At 32.2% G+C, this 17,750-nt stretch overlaps 1 protein-coding gene across 1 annotated transcript in view; it reads left to right on the top strand.

The window, feature by feature from the left end:
• LOC129218914 (CD109 antigen-like) overlaps positions 1 to 17,750 on the top strand; it is a 70,450-nt gene that overhangs the window by 44,807 nt on the left and 7,893 nt on the right. The window contains exons 24-28 of the mRNA XM_054853237.1: positions 661 to 849; positions 1,818 to 1,896; positions 3,626 to 3,806; positions 15,575 to 15,667; positions 16,583 to 16,769. Coding sequence (XP_054709212.1) covers positions 661 to 849; positions 1,818 to 1,896; positions 3,626 to 3,806; positions 15,575 to 15,667; positions 16,583 to 16,769 — 729 coding nt within the window. The remainder of the gene's footprint in view (positions 1 to 660; positions 850 to 1,817; positions 1,897 to 3,625; positions 3,807 to 15,574; positions 15,668 to 16,582; positions 16,770 to 17,750) is intronic.

The raw sequence follows: 17,750 nt of genomic DNA, 5'->3' as shown, positions 1-17,750 counted from the left end.
TGTTGTGATGATAACACAACAGATGCTAACTAAAGATAATAACTGCTGTGTCTGCAGTAATTTGCAATTTTTGTGCATTAAAACGCTTTTAATTCATTCATTTAATAACTGACTTTTTTTTTTTTTTTTTAAACAATTGACCTAGAGGTATCAATCAAGCTTCAACATATGTACAAATTTTTCTTTTGCACTGAGCAGCCATCAATTTTTAAAAAGAAGCTTTATTTTTTCAATGAAAAAAAGGGAAAAAAAATGTTGTTCCATTCATTCCAAACTTTATAGGCTTAAGAGGGAACACATTTTTAACTGGATTCATTATTCTTGTGGGAACTCAAAATTTTTGAAAGATACTCTGCTTTTTTTTTGCTTTGCTTTGGTGTTTACAACTCAATTATTGAAATGATTTTGTTACTAAAATAACTTTTAATGAAGATTTTGATTTTGAAACCTGTAATTAAAACTGAGGTAGCTAGATCAGTTTTCCGAACATTAATAACAGCATTGAGGGGAACTATTTCAGGACAGCCCCTCAATGTTGGCACATAACAACCCATGTAACACCATTGACATTCCCCAGTATCTGACTGACACTTTATTTCTTAAAGCTATTTTTTTATATCCCTGTTTTTCCAATAAATGTTTTTTTGATATATTTTGTAGGAGCTTTTGTAGGAGCAGCATTTCCCACAATGCCGATAAATGCATCAAGTATTCTTCAAAAACCAGACTGGTGTGGTGAGCAGAATATGTTTAACTTTGCTGCAAATCTTTATGCTCTTATGTACCTGAGGCTAAGTGGTCAGAGACAATCTAGATTGGAAAAGCAAGTTTTTAAATATTTAAATCTTGGTAAGCAACAGTTTGTTAAATTCTTTTTTGGTGCATAAAAAAAGAAAATTATGGAGAATTGAAAGATTAAGTAAATGAGCCCAAATCTGAGTTGTGTGCCTTTTAACTTAAGATCGTTTTAGGAATGAATAATTGAAATATATCTTAAGAAAAACAAATAAATTAATTGGAAAAAAGGAAAAAAATAGAAGTTGGCCAAGTATTTTTTTTTATTCTTACATCCAAAAAAAGAAAAAAAAAATGAAGAGTAAAGACAAACATATTCGTACTTAAGTTTAAAGAATTTTTTAGGTTAGCATCAAAGAAAATTTGTGTATTAGTATTTAATGACTTATTAGAACACCTTTATTCAGGCGTGCCCAGCCCGGTGCATTGACTAGCAATGAAATTTGTTGGAGGGGGGGGGGGGTGCATTACAAAGCTTTTAAGTTAGATTTGTCCCAACTACAAACATTCAAAATTAAAGAGTATAGTAGAAAATGTTGAAAATTAAGCGTTGCAGTATTTCCTAACTAGAAAATATATTTAATATTCAATCGCTAGGTATTTCAGTTCTGTGTATTTATTTTTATTTATTTATTTAGTTATTATTATTTATTTTTATTATTATTATTACTTAAATCTATTTGTTTATTTATTTATTGTAAATTTATGGTAAATATTCAAACTAACTTTTTAATCTCCCTAACACAGGATGGGCCACAAAAGACTTCTTGATGGCAGTGTTTTGTGGTCCTCCCTGTAGTGAATGATTCTTTGCTTTTAAAATCAAGACTTTGAAAAGGTATCAAAACCTAAGTACTAGATGGCATTTTAGTAAATGCTAAAAAGCAAAGATCTGGCACTGTCTAGACTGAAATGTGTGTTATCATATTGTTTAGTATTATCTTATAAAGTTGACTTCTTAAAACATTTGCTTTTACATAAATAGTACAATTAAACATTGTGTTTCTTCCCCCCTTTTAAAGGTTATCAACGCCAAATCAGTTATCAGATGAAAGATGGATCATTTTCTCCTTTTCGATGGGACACTTATCCTAGTGTCTGGTAAGTATGTCATCATAACATAAATTTTTGAAGCTTTAACTCATCATCATCAATTTGAATTTTCATTAATACAATAAGACCTCTCAGAAACAGGCATTGGGAAGTCACGTGATGGCCAAGCTAATACTATTAGTATTGTCTCTATGGTTGTGTTATGGATCACACCCTTTTGGAGGGTAATGGTTCTCTCTTGAAGGATACTCTTATTCATCAGCTCCCTACCTTTTAGTGCGAAGTCTTAGGATTTCCATATAGTTCAGAACAAATCGTAGGTTCTTTTAATGCTGGGGATTGAGCCCAGCCATTACCTTTCATGCGTACAATATTCTATTAACTTCTTCATGTGAAGAAGTTACACTTAAAATTTCATATTAAAAAATATATATCACTTATTGTTATGTCCTAGGTTTTTTTAGAATAGTATAGTTCAGAACAAATCGTAGGTTCTTTTAATGCTGGGGACTGAGCCCAGCCATTACCTTTCATACATACAATATTCTATTAACTTCTTCATGTGAAGAAGTTACACTTAAAATTTCATATTAAAAAATATATATCACTTATTGTTATGTCCTAGGTTTTTTGCGTGACATTCAGCTTTCTATTCCTTACTAGGCAGTTTCACTCATAAAATATTTTTCATACTTTTAATTAACATTCCTATCAATGATCAGGCTAAAAGTATACTTTTGAACTCTACTGTTCTTAACTGGAGACTCCTGTGTTTTAAGTCTATCTCCCAATTTCCGGTTTATTACATCCGTTTTCCAATTTAACAATCTTTTCAATTAGTCATCAAAAGTTTCTTTTTTTTTTCAATAGATGGTGCCTGTTTTTAATCATCCACCAATGTCAGGTGACAGTAAAACTCCATATAGTGTATATAAATATGGACTAAAATCAATTTTTCTCCCCACAGATTGGGAATTCTACTTCAATTAAACAAAATGTCAATAAACAAATAATCAAAATGTCGGATGAGTCAGCTCCTTTAACATAGTGACCTTATGACAGAATGAAGCATGAAAATTGCTAACACTCCATACATATGTTGCTTTTGTCGACTATTCATTCATCTCTAACCTAACTTCTTCAACAATGAATAAGGGTTTATTGATTCATTGGGTCAATGAATAAGGAACCTTGTTTTTACCAGCCGAGAGAAAAGCTTCCAAACTTGCACTAAGTGTGCTTCAGCTGAGGCCTCTCCTTCCCACCTTCTTCATTGTTTGGGACTGACATATGAAGAGCTATCAACCAATCCGCTTTTAGTGTACAACTTCTTATCGCTTGACAAACTCTTGGACCAAGTCTAGCATCGACTAGATCATGGGGAATAAGCCGCACACACACATAAGGGTTTCTTGCAACCTTGAAACACATACAGTGAAACACCGTTTATACGTTTTTGAAGGGACTGTGTGAAAAAGCGTACAAACGAAAAAATGTATAATAGGTATAGGTTAATGTGTAACTTTGCAGGGACCAATTTTAAAAACGCATAATTGATAAAAACGTACAAAAGAGAAACGTATAAACGGTGCTTCACTGTATATGCAGTAATTTACAATTTTTTTGATTTATCATTTTGCATGCTCATTGTTATCCATTGCCATGCTTTTTGTAATAAAATTAGTTTACATGCATGATTTTTTCACGGATATTGATATTCCTAATGTTTTGTACTCTCATGTTAGCTTTTCATTTCAAATTTTGGTCTATGTTCTAGGTTAACAGCTTTCTGTGCTAGAGTATTTAAAAAAGCAACTTTCCATGAGTGGGAGAATTATCTCTATATTGACGCTTCAGTTATCGAAAGAGCTGTTTTATGGCTACTGGATTATCAAACTTATGAAGGGTCATTTTATGAAACTTCTCTTTACCCATTTGATAGAAAAATGAATCTTACAGTAAGTTTGGTGGTTATCTAATGTAATTTTTGTTTATTTATTATTATGTTCTCTTCCAGTTATTACATTGCCTGATTAATTTCATACTTTTTAATCTCATTTTGCTTATTCTGCAATAATATGAAACATTTCTTGTTATAAAAGGCATAACATAGTTTAAAGTGCAAACAAAAAGCGACTTAACATTCGCAAACAGTTGTTCCTAATTTAATGATTTTTCTTCTCTTTGTTCACTTGACCTCTTTGGGTTCCTGTGAACCTCTTTTTGGCACTAAAATTTTTTCAAGAATTAATAAAAACAATTCTTGCCAATCAATTTGCAAAAATCATTGACTAGCTTTGATAATTTTGTGACAGATGGATGTGTTTTACTTTTGTCATGGAATATTACCCTGGTCAACTCTAGACGATTAAGAGTTTTTTAATGTTCAACATTTTTTAAAATCAAAATGTACTTCTGCATTGATGCAAGAATATTGCACCAAAGGATTTTCCATAACATGTTATCAAATAAATCTACAGCTAGCTCAAAATAGAAGGGGCATGCCTGTCATTTGAATAATTAGGGGGGGGGGGACCAGTAATTATGCACCTGTGTATGTATTTTGCTATTTTTCCATTTTCAATGCATTAAGTATATAACCCTCGCAACTGCCCCTCACCTCTGGAAAATTCCGAAATGACCCAGGGGAGTGCCTCTCTAAATTTAAACTTTTTACATTATGTACAGGAAGGGAGTGATGTAGGTAATAACATACTTTTGTAAAAGAAAGGATACTTTTTTGTGGGGAGTTTATGGAAAAGGAAGCGTTTTTGGTGCTCTTACTCTACCTTGATATTGGTATTGCTATGGGTACACAACAGCAATAATGTGGGATTCGATGGGTTCTGATCTTGACACTGTCACTCAACGAACGATTCGCATTAACACTCATAATGAAATTTTAATTAATACTAGAACCTATGTACAACAGCTATTTACATTTATGAAATCAAATATCAATTCTACATCTACAACTACGGCATTTTCACATCGAACTATTCGGGCGGCCTTTTTAGCGCGTCCGTCCATTCTTGTTTCCTTGGCTCTTTTTCCCGCTCGTCCCGCAGACTCGTGGGATATGTTATGTCGTGGATACTCCGTGGCGCCGGCTCTTCCAGCCATCTCAAGGTAGTCTGAGCGCCCCGGTCTGGGCTCCTACAATAATTTTCCCTTTTTGATGGGCTCTCAAAGGAGAAATATACACTTTTAAAATCAAGCACAAAGTTACTAGAGCCAAACTCATCGATAAGATTAGAAATTGAAGCAACTGTCAATTGATAAATTTTTATATCATTTTCTTTTTCTTTTTTGGTTTTTAAATATTTTTATTTTGTAGGGAGGGCAGCTGCCCTCTCTTGCCCCCCTCTGGATATCGCTATGTTTGCACCTATTGATACTTTCAAAAGTATTCAACATTGAGAAAATGAGGAAAATAAAAGATGTGTAACACTTAGTTTCTCACAATGCAAAACATCCTTTTGTTTTGAGGACTTTGTTAGTTTTCTGATTCTGTGGAAAAACATTTACTACAACGCCAGCTTAAAATGAAAAAGAGAGAGAGAGATTCATTGTGTGTAAGTTTAGCAGGGTTCGTACGCTCCGGGAATTCCGGGAAAACCGGGAATTGTCAGGGAAAATGACGCTGTCAAAAATGTCAGGGAAAAGTCAGGGAGTTTTCAAATTTTGTCCTCCAAAATTTTTTTTCCATTTTTTTTCCCAAGGAATTAACTACCATGAAATCTAGTCTTCGTTTTTATTGTGATTTCACGAAAAAAAATTGCAAATTTTTATCTAAACCGACGTTTGCACTTAAAAACTGCGATCGAGAAATGAACGTTTTTTTTTTTTCCACAACGAAAAATGCGCCAAAAGATCGAAGATTTTCTTACATGGAGTCAGTGAGGGGAACGCATTTCTTTCTACTGCCTAAAGTTTTAGATGGGTTCAGAGCCGGCCTTCGCACATGCGGGGCCCGATTAGAGAAATCTGGCGGGGCCCCTTACAGATTGGTCGTACAAATTCAAGAAGTGCTGACCGATTTTTTTTTTTTTTAATTCAGGCAAGGATTCGAAACTTCCGCAATTATCCGTCTTCCTTCAAATTTCTATATCACGTTCGATTTTTACTTTTTTTATTTCTTAAGAAACGAATGAATGAATGGCCACAAAAATAAGTGTACATTTTAAAAACGTAAGAAAAGTAGCTCTGAGAATCTTTATGCCCAATCACATCCGGTTGGTGCACGAGAAAATTGGGGGTGTCAAAAGAAGTGTCCGAACTGAGGGAATAACTTCCCAGATGATGATTTTTTCTTCCTTTTTTTTTTGTAAAATTGGACGATATTATGGGAATTTAACATGACTGATTAAATAACCTCCAAAAAATGTGGAATATTGTCTCCAAAACCGGGACGGATGGTCACCGTAGACGTCTCTCTTCCAATTCTTAGTTCGCTTATTGTGAAATAACTTGATAAAAGTCCATTCAGTTGGAGTTTTTAATTTTTATTTTCATGGAATAAATCAACCCACCCAGTAAAAAATCATTTTTCTATCGATCATTATTGTGCAACTTTGAGAAGTGAGAACCCCTTCAGCCGTTGGAAGTAAGCGGGTAGCGCAATTTATAACTTAGGACAGAAAAGGAAAATGCACCAAAATGTATCTGTCCTAAAAAAAGTAATTTTTGACTACAAGCAAAAGACCAGATGTCTTTGGGGTGTCGGAAGTGGAACGGAATTGCAGGGAACGGGGGAGCTCTCCTTGGAATTTTTTTGAAATTGAAGTTTAAAAAGGCAGTTTTGGTACGGAGATGAGGTTTGAGGGGGGGGGGGGGAGAAGAGGGACGTTAGAGGTCAGATAAAACACCAACAGTCCCTGGAAGAGTCTTCAAAGCTGACGTTTAAAATCGCCACTTTGGACAATTTTATGTAAACTGAAGGGAAAGGGGGAGAGGCGGAGGTTCCCTGCCAACCAAATTTTATTTTAAAATTTAAGATAAGTTTAGATTAATTTTGGTAACGATAGGGAATTGGGGGATCCTCTCAGAAATTTTTGTCCCCATTAGATGATGTTTGATGAAAATGGAAAAGAAAGGAATTTAGTGATCTCCTACGGAAAACTTTCAAAATAAAGGGTTTTATGGCGCAAAAAAACTCAGTTTTATACCCTGTTTGGTAACGATAGGGGAAACGGGAGGAGTTTTCCTCCCGGAATTTTTTCGATACTGAAATGAATTTTATGCTATCCATTTGAAGGAAGGGTTCGAGTGTTTTCTTGTGGTCGTATTTTCTAAAAGGGAAATTTTAAGCTATTGTGCTGATGCTAAAGAAAGGGGTCATTAGATAGTAAAAATGTTTCAGAGATCTTCCTCATGAAATATTTCGAAATTTGAATCTTAAAAACACCTTGAAGATTTAAAAACCAAATTCCATTCTATATGTATAAACGTTAGAAGAAGAATGGCAATTTGCTTTCTTTAGAATTGTTATGGAGATGTTTTCCGCGTATTAAATACGCAGTATTTGAAGTTTATCATTTATTTATTTATTTTTCAGAATTGCACTTACGTTGGTGTTAATTGTGTAGTAAAAAAATTGGCATTGCTGCTAAGTTTTAAGATTTTTTTTATCAATACTAATAAAGAAAGTAAAAAAATAACAAAAGTAAATATATAAATGAAACTAAAAAGATAGCTTTGGAAATTCCTGAAATTTCGGAGTTTCATGTAAATTTCCGGATTGCTCATGTCATACGAGTAGATCCTGGGATAGGGGTCCTTGACCCTAATGTTATTGCGGACTGCTAATAATCATTAAAAATTTGTGTTTTGGTTCCTACCTAGTTCCTTTCTCTTGATCGGAAGTTATAGGATACAGCAGGTATCGCCTTAGATATGGATTTAAAATTTTTTTAGCTGGCCATATGTTTTATTTTTTTCTTCAGGAAATGTATTTGAGACTAGTAGTTTTGGACTTAATAGGGATGCTAAAAGCCTCAGGAAATTCCCCTATACTACCTCAATTGCACTGAAAGTAGCTCCATACCCGCCAGATTAAATATCAGTTAAGCATATTATGATTAATATCAGTTAAGTTCATTTGAACCTTATATTTCCGGGTCAATCCATTTGAAATCACCCAAAAAGAGTAAAATTTGTTGCTCAACATTTTTGATTTTCCTGATTCTTTTATCATGAATTACCTATAGGTAGACATTAACAAAACTGCAATTGAAAAAAATTTACTAGCTATATTTTTTATTTGGCAGCCATTTTTAAAATGGCAATTTGGCAAATTTGACAAAAAACAGAGTTTGCGGAAAATTGTATTGCCAATTCATTTTTAAAGATATCAAAATAATTTAAAAACCAGTGTGTTAAGCATAAAATGTCCTTTAAATAGACCATATTTTTATTTTCCTATTATGCAGGAAAGTCAGTTAAACTCTTTCTCTAAAAATTTGAAAAAAAGTTAACTATCACTAATTTTTGAGAGCGTAAATTTTTAGGAAGGAAAAGAGACTCAGCAATATTATTTTATTTCTGTGTTTGAGTACTCATAGTACTACCAACAGCATAAAGTTTAGTCTTTAGAATGAACTAGTTTTTTTTCTACGGCTTTTCAAAAATGTTCAAAAACACGTTAATGCCAATTTTCGTAGGTCAATATCTGAAAAGGGACTGAATGAAAAAAAGTGAACATTTTATAAAATGTTCTTAATACTAATAAGAATATCTCACAAAAAAATTATGACTGATATTCAACTACGTTTTGAGTTATAGAGTTGTGAATTTCGATAAAAACGCTACCTTTTTAAATACACTCGTGCAATGCTAAAGTAACAACTATAGGCTTAAAATTATTTAAACTGGCAAAGTTAGTTGATGCTTAAGTCAATAAAGTATCAACACATTGTTCATTTCTTCTTTTTTAAAAATACAGGACTGTAGTAGTAGTACTACCGGTAAAATGCTTGAACTTGCTCATATGTTTTATATACTACACTGTCACAAACTATAACACACAGACACTAATGTTTTTCTATATATCTTTATGTAAAACTTGTAACTACTTGGCAGCTGTAATTTTGATTAAAGAGTTAAACAAATATGATATCTCATTGCACAGTTTATCAGTTATGTTGTGTGTTCTTCCAGACATTGTTGTGAGCTCCAATGAAGTAACTTTACGTACTATTTTTTTTGCGGGTACCCAAGCAGTATCATTTTTTGACAGTTGAAAGGCAGTTTTTGGTCCAGAAGGATGAAAGAAATGCACCAAAATATCATTGTTACCTTCACTTTTGTCTTCAACTTTTCCAAGCCACCACTTCTCATCGTATATACAGGCAACAAAGTCATTATTTGTGAAAGACGACACATTTGTAAATAATATTGAAGTCTGATGATCATCAAATCTCAAGCCTGTGGAAGTAACAAAGCACCTTATTTCATTGTTACTTAAGGGAACATATCTGTGATAGCCTCTTGTACCTTTCACTGTTAAACAACATTCAAATCTCTCGGTCAGTGTTGTTTCCATTCGCTCAATTTCAGCTGAAGAAGCATATACATATTTGATTCCAGTAATGTTGTTCCGACAGTATTTAAACATGTCTTGTGGAGTCAGGATTTGATCTGTATAAGGTCTTTGGAGGGATGCTCGTGTTACTTCTCGCTTTGTTGTTCCGCCAATCTCATCACAAGAGTTCTTCCCATGTGATGAGGCAAAGAAATTCCACTCGGCTTGCACACCATAATCGTTTTTGTGTTGGCAGACATTCACAAAGTTTTTCTTATTTTTGTATTGGCTGCTCCATCGCTGAAGTACACAACCATTTCAATATTTGGTATAATTTTCTTGATTTCCCTGATGAGGTGCTGTTGAAATGTGTACACAGCAGTTGTATTATGATCGAGGTGGTCGCTAATAACACAAATAGATTTGCAACTCACCGTTCCTTCCTTTTTGTAGTATATTACAAATGGATGAAGACTTGCTTGTGTATTAGTACAATGAAAACTTTGTATTTCGTCCTGCACTGTGAATGTGAAGTTTTCTGCAAAATCACCAATCACTAAACAGTGGTTATCTTCCAAGTTTTCTTTAGTTTCCCTGAAATGTTTAGCTTGAACTTTTGATATAAAATGATGGGATTTTAAAAGAGTAAGCTTATCAATAAGAGAATGCAGAAACTCTTCACTGGACATTACTTGTGTTATGAGCTCAGCTCTATCGGTTTGCACCCATTGTTTGAAAGCAACTTCATCAGGCAGATTGTCAATTTGATTTTGTAAGAGATCAAGCAGGGTATCTGGTCCAGGACATTTTGAACAGGTGTCAAGCATACATTTTTCATTTTCAATATCACATACCATGAAAGCTATGAGGTCTTTATAATTTAAATTAAGCTTTGCTCCTTCTATCATAAGCTTTGTGTTTTGGTGATGTTTGCAAACACATACACTATGAGTTCCTGATGAACCCGGAAGAACGCACCACTTTGGTCGGAAAGCGCAAAACATAGAGCGACCAATTTTGTGATTTGAATATTTCTGTTTATATATGCTGTAGAGTTCGTTGAGTGAGAGAAGAATTAACCTTTTCTGTTTTTGCACCTTGACATTGTCAATCATAGTTGAAACATATTCCTTTTTACCAGGGCATAAGCGACTATTTTCGTCATCTTCGTAAAACTCTTTAACACAGTTAATAATAGCTTCACTTATTCAGTTGCCCTGTCTTTTTGAAAGATGTGGCAAAATACCTTGATCCTTTACTAGCTGCCTAGTTAACTTTACCATGTATTCAGATGCACCAAAGTCCTCAACTATTTTTTTCTTTGACCATGAGCTTGGCAGTAGACTAATTATCTTAATTTTATCATCTTTACTAGACACTTTGAATTTTTCTTTTAGTTTAGTAATGAGTGCATAGTACTCACTAATTGAAGTATCTGTTTCATTTAAACTCTGTGTTTCTAAGTCATTATGGAAAGATTCATCCAATTTTCGCTTGACTGTGCTTGTAATTTTATCAGTTTTTCTTTGCAAAGCTGACAGTCGTTGTTCTGTGTTAAGCTTTGTTATTTTACATAAAGGAGACAATTCCAAAGTTTCACAAATGGATTCCAATTGATACAACGGATTCTCCTCTACTAATTCCAAAGGGCCAGGAAGAAATTCAGGATCATCCTCAGCATTATTTTTTTCATCTTCGGGCAGTTTTTCTACAAAAATTTTTGATGCGCAATTTGAACATAGAGCTTGTCCAGGAATTAGTTCAATGTTCATATTTTTACTTTTGGAAAGGTGTTCAATTAGTATTTTATGCAAACCGTTTTTGATTGGCCTTTTGTGGCTACCAAATGGGTCACAGCATTTTTTCCCAAAAATGTGGTTGTACTTGTGTAAATATTTATCTCTGTGGTAATGACAAATATTCGTAATTTCATTTGAAATTCTTAATTTTAGCAAACATTGTTCTTCAGATGGCAAGTCACAAACCTTGATCAGCTCTTTAGGTACTTCTTTGTTGTAGTGTTGTTTATGACACTGTTCACTTATTAGTTCACCCACAAAACAACTCATACCGAATACTTAAACAATCAATTAAATTCTTGAAAGCTAATATTAGGTGGATTTAAAAAAGCACAATAATGCAAACAGAAAAATACAATTCCAAAACTACACTGTAAAGCAGGACATGTTCACTAGTCAAATAACTCTCACCAACTGAACCTCATCCATACCAAAGCATGTCACCTTGGAGTCTAGACTTGTGAGCACCAGAAAAGATCTTAACTGTACAAACAGTTGCAGACTACTTTTTTTTTTTTTTTTTTGCCTCTCTTACACCAATAGATTTAAACCCCAAAAACCATAAAAAATAAACAAGAAAAACAAAGATTGGCAACTGAATGCTTGAGTCAGATTTACTGAACAAGTAAATAACCAAAAAAGAGAGAAGAAAGTGAAAAATCCATGCTTTTGACAACAGTATCTTTCGAATTCTTCCATGGCAAAAATAGCCATTATTTCTTTCTTTTTTTTTCATCTGTTCTTTGATATACCAGTAAAAGCAAGAAAATTTAATTTAAACTAGAGTATATAAATAATTTTATCCCATGTCATTATTATGTTTTCATGATAGAACGGTTTTTATTAAAAGAAATATAAACTTTTTAAAATGCTAGAATTGCTCAAGAATATTTAATTGGATACGTTAGATAATATGAAAGAAATCAGTGTTGATGGTGGATTCTACTAAAATCAGATCATCTATTACAAGGCTCTTGTTTAGATCATTACCTGCATTTAAAGATAGATTTAAAAAAAAAAAAAAGAAAGAGAAGAAAACCACACAACACTTCACAGAATTAAAATTTTTCTTCCCAGCTGCTGTGGTGAATATTAGCTTAAAATGCTTTATGGGCGAGTTGTTGTTGCTTATATTAACAAATGTTTTTGGCAGTATTATATATTATAACTTGAGCTGCATTTAAATATAAACTAAGTAAATTATTTTTAAAACTCTAAATAATAATTTATTGACTTAAGCATCAACTAACTTTGCCAGTTTAAATAATTTTAAGCCTATAGTTGTTACTTTAGCATTGCACGAGTGTATTTAAAACGGTAGCGTTTTTATTGAAATTCACAGCTCTATAACACAAAACGTAGTTGAATATCAGTCATAATTTTTTTGTGAGACATTCTTATTAGTATTAAGAACATTTTATAAAATTTTCACTTTTTTTCATTCAGTCCCTTTTCAGGTATTGACCTACGAAAATTGGCATCAACGTGTTTTTGGCCATTTTTGAAAAGCTGTAGAAAAAAAACTAGTTCATTCTAAAGACTAAAACTTATGCTGTTGGTAGTACTATGAGTACTCAAACACAGAAATAAAATAATATTGCTGAGTCTATTTTCCTTCCTAAAAATTTACGGTCTCAAAAATTAGTGATTGTTAACTTTTTTCCGATTTTTTAGAGAAAGAGTTTAACTGACTTTCCTGCATGATAGGAAAATAAAAATATGGTCTATTTAAAGGTCATTTTATGCTTAACACACTGGATTTTAAATTATTTTGATATCTTTAAAAATGAATTGGCAATACAATTTTCCGCAAACTCTGTTTTTTGTCAAATTTGCCAAATTGCCATTTTAAAAATGGCTGCCAAATAAAAAATATGGCTAGTAAATTTTTTTCAATTGCAGTTTTGTTAATGTCTACCCATAGGTAATCCATGATAAAAGAATCGGGAAAATGAAAAATGTTGAGCAACACCGACTGGGTGATTTGAAATGGATTGACCCTTCCTTTATTTTCTTTTGTGAGGAAAAAAATACTTTTTTAGAGCGGGGCCCCTGCTGGCGCGGGGCCCCATTGGGATCTTTTGCTCTAATCGGCTTAAGGCCGGCTCTGGATGGGTTGCCACTACATTCTATTCGGTTCAGGGTTCGTACGCTCCGGGAAAACTTGGAATTATCATGGAAAATGACATAGTCAAAAATGTCAGGGAATTTTCCAAATGTGTCCCCAAAATTTTTCTTTTCCCAATTTTTTCCCAGGGAATTTGGTTTTATGAGATCTAATCTTCATTTTTATCGATGTATTTAAAAAAAATTGTAACAATTTTAAAGCAATGAAAAAAGTGGCGACCCAAAAAATCTTCAGCAGCCGCCATTTTTGGCTCTCAGTAGTTCCCAAGGGAAAAAAAATCAGGTGAACAGCAATTATGTACAAACTCAAAAGGAGAGAAGACAATTTACTGCTTCGGAAGCACAACCTGTAGATGGGAAGATCGATCGGGGAAAATAGTTTTTTTTTTTTTTTTGATCGGAAAATCATTTCAGCTACGTGTGAAACGCAGTCGCCATCTTTGGTCATTCACAAGATGGATGTAGATACGATCCTAAAATGCCTAAGTTTCTAAAAACAAAGCAGAATTGGATGTTTTCTTTAATTGAAAACTGATGAAAATAACAAAAAATGGTCTACAAATTGTTTTTCTATTGTTATTTAAAATAATTTTCTTGAGAAAGAAAAAATTTTGTTCTTAAAACTTAATCTTATCCTCACTGCCTCGGACGCAAATGTGATAAAAACTTTTCAATGAATTGTAGTTTCATGAAGATTAATTATTTTTTAGTTGTCTTCATGCGACAAATTAAAAAAGTTATTTCTTATTTTTGGGCATAGCCGCCATATTTGGTCATTCCCAAGATGAAAGTACACAAGACTTTTTAAGTGCCTAAGTTCCCCGAAAACGGCATTGGATGTTAATTGCAATGCAAACTATTGAAAACAACACAAATTGTGCCTTTTTTTTCCGGATAATTTGTAATTATTTTCTGGAAAAATGCAAAATTTAATCTTTATAACATTTTTTTGTTTTAATTGATTTAGACTCTTATGTGCTAAATACTGACTATTTTGCTTTTATTGTATCCTTTTAAGGATTATTAATTATTTATTACTACTTTTATACTACAAATCCAAAAATCTACATATTATTTTAAATTTTTCACTTTGTCGCCATATTTGATCGTTTGCACAATGGAAATAGACTTAAACTTCCAGAAACAGAATTGGATGTTTATATCAATGAGTAACATTGAAAATAACATTAAAATGTGCAAAAAGTTGTGAATTTTTGAAAATTAACTAATACTTTCTGGAAAAGAAAATTTGAAATTTTAATGTAAGCGTCCTTTAATATGTGAAAAAAAAAAAAAGATTATTGGCATTGGCCTATGATCGGCGGATGTTGATTTTTGTTACTATGCATTACATGGTATGCCAATTGATGCAACAAGTTAACCATATTTATACTAAAATTTAGCTTTGCATTTTGCTCAATATGTTTTGTGTAACCTACTTATAAGAAAATAAAAAGTATTGTAAACCAAAAGCGGATGCTAAAAGGTTGCTGCAGGACTACAGCAAAACGCTATAATATTACGCTTGACATCAAAAAAACCCTAAAATAAGTTGAAAGTACTCTGTTTTCAACAAATAGTAAACAAATTAAAACAATTTTGAACAAAATGTTTTAAAAAAACTTAAAATTTTGACAGAGAAAACAAAGGAAAAAAATCTAAGTTTTTTTTTTTTTTTTTTTTTTTAATCTAAGGGGAGAAGTTTCAGTTCTTCTGCATTGCTACTTTAAACAATTTTAATTATTTTGAAAATATTACTATTTAAACTTAAATTTTTAATGAAGCGAGTAACCTGGAATTTTCTAAAAAACAACCTGGAAAACCTGGAAAAGTCAGGGAACTTTTTTTAACCAAAAGTGTATGAACCCTGTTTAGGCAGTCCTTCAGCTTGCAGAAACAAATGTATAGTCACGTGCACCAAATTTAGTAATCAAAAGTGCGATATCATTTCATTAAAAGCTCACCTCTTTTGCATGGAAGATAAGGTTTCTTGGAGAAATAAAGAAATAAATAAAATACCTTGTGTGAATGCCAAATGCTAAGAAATTTAATTTTGGTCTTTGATCATTTTCAATGTGGTCCTTGAAACTTTAAAAGTACTTAAAAATTGACTGAAAGGGTGGAAAACCATATCATCGTTTCATTTAAATACTAATAGTATACGTAAATAATTTGTAAAATATTTTAAAAGAAATATTCAACATTTTTCATATTAGTTGCATTTATTTTATTCATGGTGATGCCTTATTAGTTAGTTATATTCTTTTATTTATTTTAGTCAAAACGCCTAAAGGATCCTGTGAAGTATAGAAACATTACACTAACAGCTCATGTTTTAATAACATTAGCTGAAGTTGGTGACTTGAGTGGTGTAAGTTATTAATTATGCATGTATATATATATGTTTCTCATTTTGTATGTCATACATATTTTTGTTAACATTTTATTCTTACAAATAGTACTGTCTAATATAAGAAACAACTAGAATTCTTAGAAGCAATCAGATTGAGTTATATTTGATGATGTTCTTCTCGGAAATTTTTAGTATTTTGAATCAGAAAAAGGTTGTTAGTGACTTTTAAATATTCATTTTATTTCCAAAAATATTGCCTTTTTTTGTGTGATTTGTTTTCTGCTATTTATTTTATTCTAGGTTTGAGGCTTGTTTAACTAAAGTTTAATTGACTTTTCTATTTCGTGACAGCAGAACTATTCTTTGAGGAATTTGAATTTTGAACATGTTTTAGCATCCATTTTACTGATAAAACTGAGTAATGCATTGGGACATGAGTCAAACAGCAGTGGATGGGAGAGGAAGTGGTTTTTGCTAGAATATCACCCTGCTGTTGGGAAGATTCTTTGCACATAACCTTTGTAATTGTAATGCATGCATTTTGACACTAAGAGATCCATTTGTTTCTTTTATAATTGACCAATTTTAAAGTAGCTATACTCTCCTCCACGTTCAATGTTTTTGATTATTAGAGAAGAGATAGTGAAAAGGGAAATTTATGTTATTTATTAGTTATAAGATAGGACTAATTCTGTTCCTGACAAAAGTGGTTAATTTAGACAGGTGGTTAACTTATAAGGGTGGTCAACTTTACAGGTTTTACTGTATTAGTATTGTTTTGGATTTGATAATTTTAGGTTTTTGATCTAAATTCTGTATGAAATGCAGTTATTTAAACAAATTACAATTAACAATGTTTGTGAAGTGAAAGAAAACATTTCATTCAAATATTATTCTTAATTAGTGCATTAATTTTTTAAAAATATTTTTTAGGAAGTAGGCTCTAAAGTATCACAAGCTAAGCAACGAGCTACTCGTTACCTCGAGAAAATGCTGCACACAATTAGAGAATCAAAGGAACCCTATGAAATTGCAATTGTTTCTTATGCTTTGACACTTGTGAACAGTATTGATGCAGAAACAGCCTTTAATATATTAGATGGGAAAATGAGAGAAGCAGGTAATTGAAGGGAATTTAATACTATTATACTAAATTGCTCACTTACTTAATATGACTGAATCTATATTTTAAGATTTGTTTTTGGTTCAGATTTTTTTATCGGTGAAAATGTTTTTCATCTCATGAGAATGCTCATTAGCCAATAGTGGAAAAAACACAAGGTGTTCCTAATTTTCCATATCTAGGTGTATCAATGTTTCACAAAACAACCTACAAAACTTCAAATTTGTGATATCCATGCTTTATTGGATGAACTTTATGAAGAACATGGACTCGACTTCTATATAGTGCAGTTAAATTTTGTAAGATTTCTGGAAATATTATTTGAATAATATTTTTTGTTTAGTTACGGATGCATTCCCTAAGATTTGTTCATTACTGAACCAAGAAACATGGCGTAAAAAGTATTCCTGAAGTTTTTCGAAATTCACTTGCATTTTATGGGTGTAGATTTCATGTTCTTCATAAAGCTCATGCAATAAAGCAAGGTCCATCATATTTGGAGGGTTTCTAGGATGATTTGTGCTACAATTGATGCTTTTGTTAAATGGAATTTCCCATTTGTTACGTTCTGGTACAAAAAGGCTAAATTCATGTTTACTGAGCCAAACTTGCGATTTTCTTTGACTTTTACTAAAGATTGCAGGCATGTGTCTCAGGGTTACAAGGTGCCCAATATGAGGAATCCAAAAGAGTTCCTTGCAACACTGAAACCTGTATTAGCAATTTTTTTTTTTTGTAACTTGGCATTGCACATCTTAATTAATTATATTTTATGTATGGAATGACACATAAAGAACAAAAATACAACATGATAAAGCCTTAAAGTGATCAAAAAGCATTTTAAATAATTTTGAATGGAAATACATCAGGAAAATTTTAGTTTTGAAAAAAAAAAAAAAAAACGGATTTTTTTTTTTTTTTTTTTTGAAAATCTGGAAATATCAGGGAAGCTACAGTTTTTTATAACCAAACTGACGA

Source organism: Uloborus diversus, chromosome 1 (genome assembly GCF_026930045.1).
Source record: "Uloborus diversus isolate 005 chromosome 1, Udiv.v.3.1, whole genome shotgun sequence".
In the NCBI taxonomy this organism is placed as follows: domain Eukaryota; kingdom Metazoa; phylum Arthropoda; class Arachnida; order Araneae; family Uloboridae; genus Uloborus; species Uloborus diversus.
Note: the sequence above shows the minus strand (reverse complement) of the source record. Positions and strands in the feature narration are given on the sequence as shown.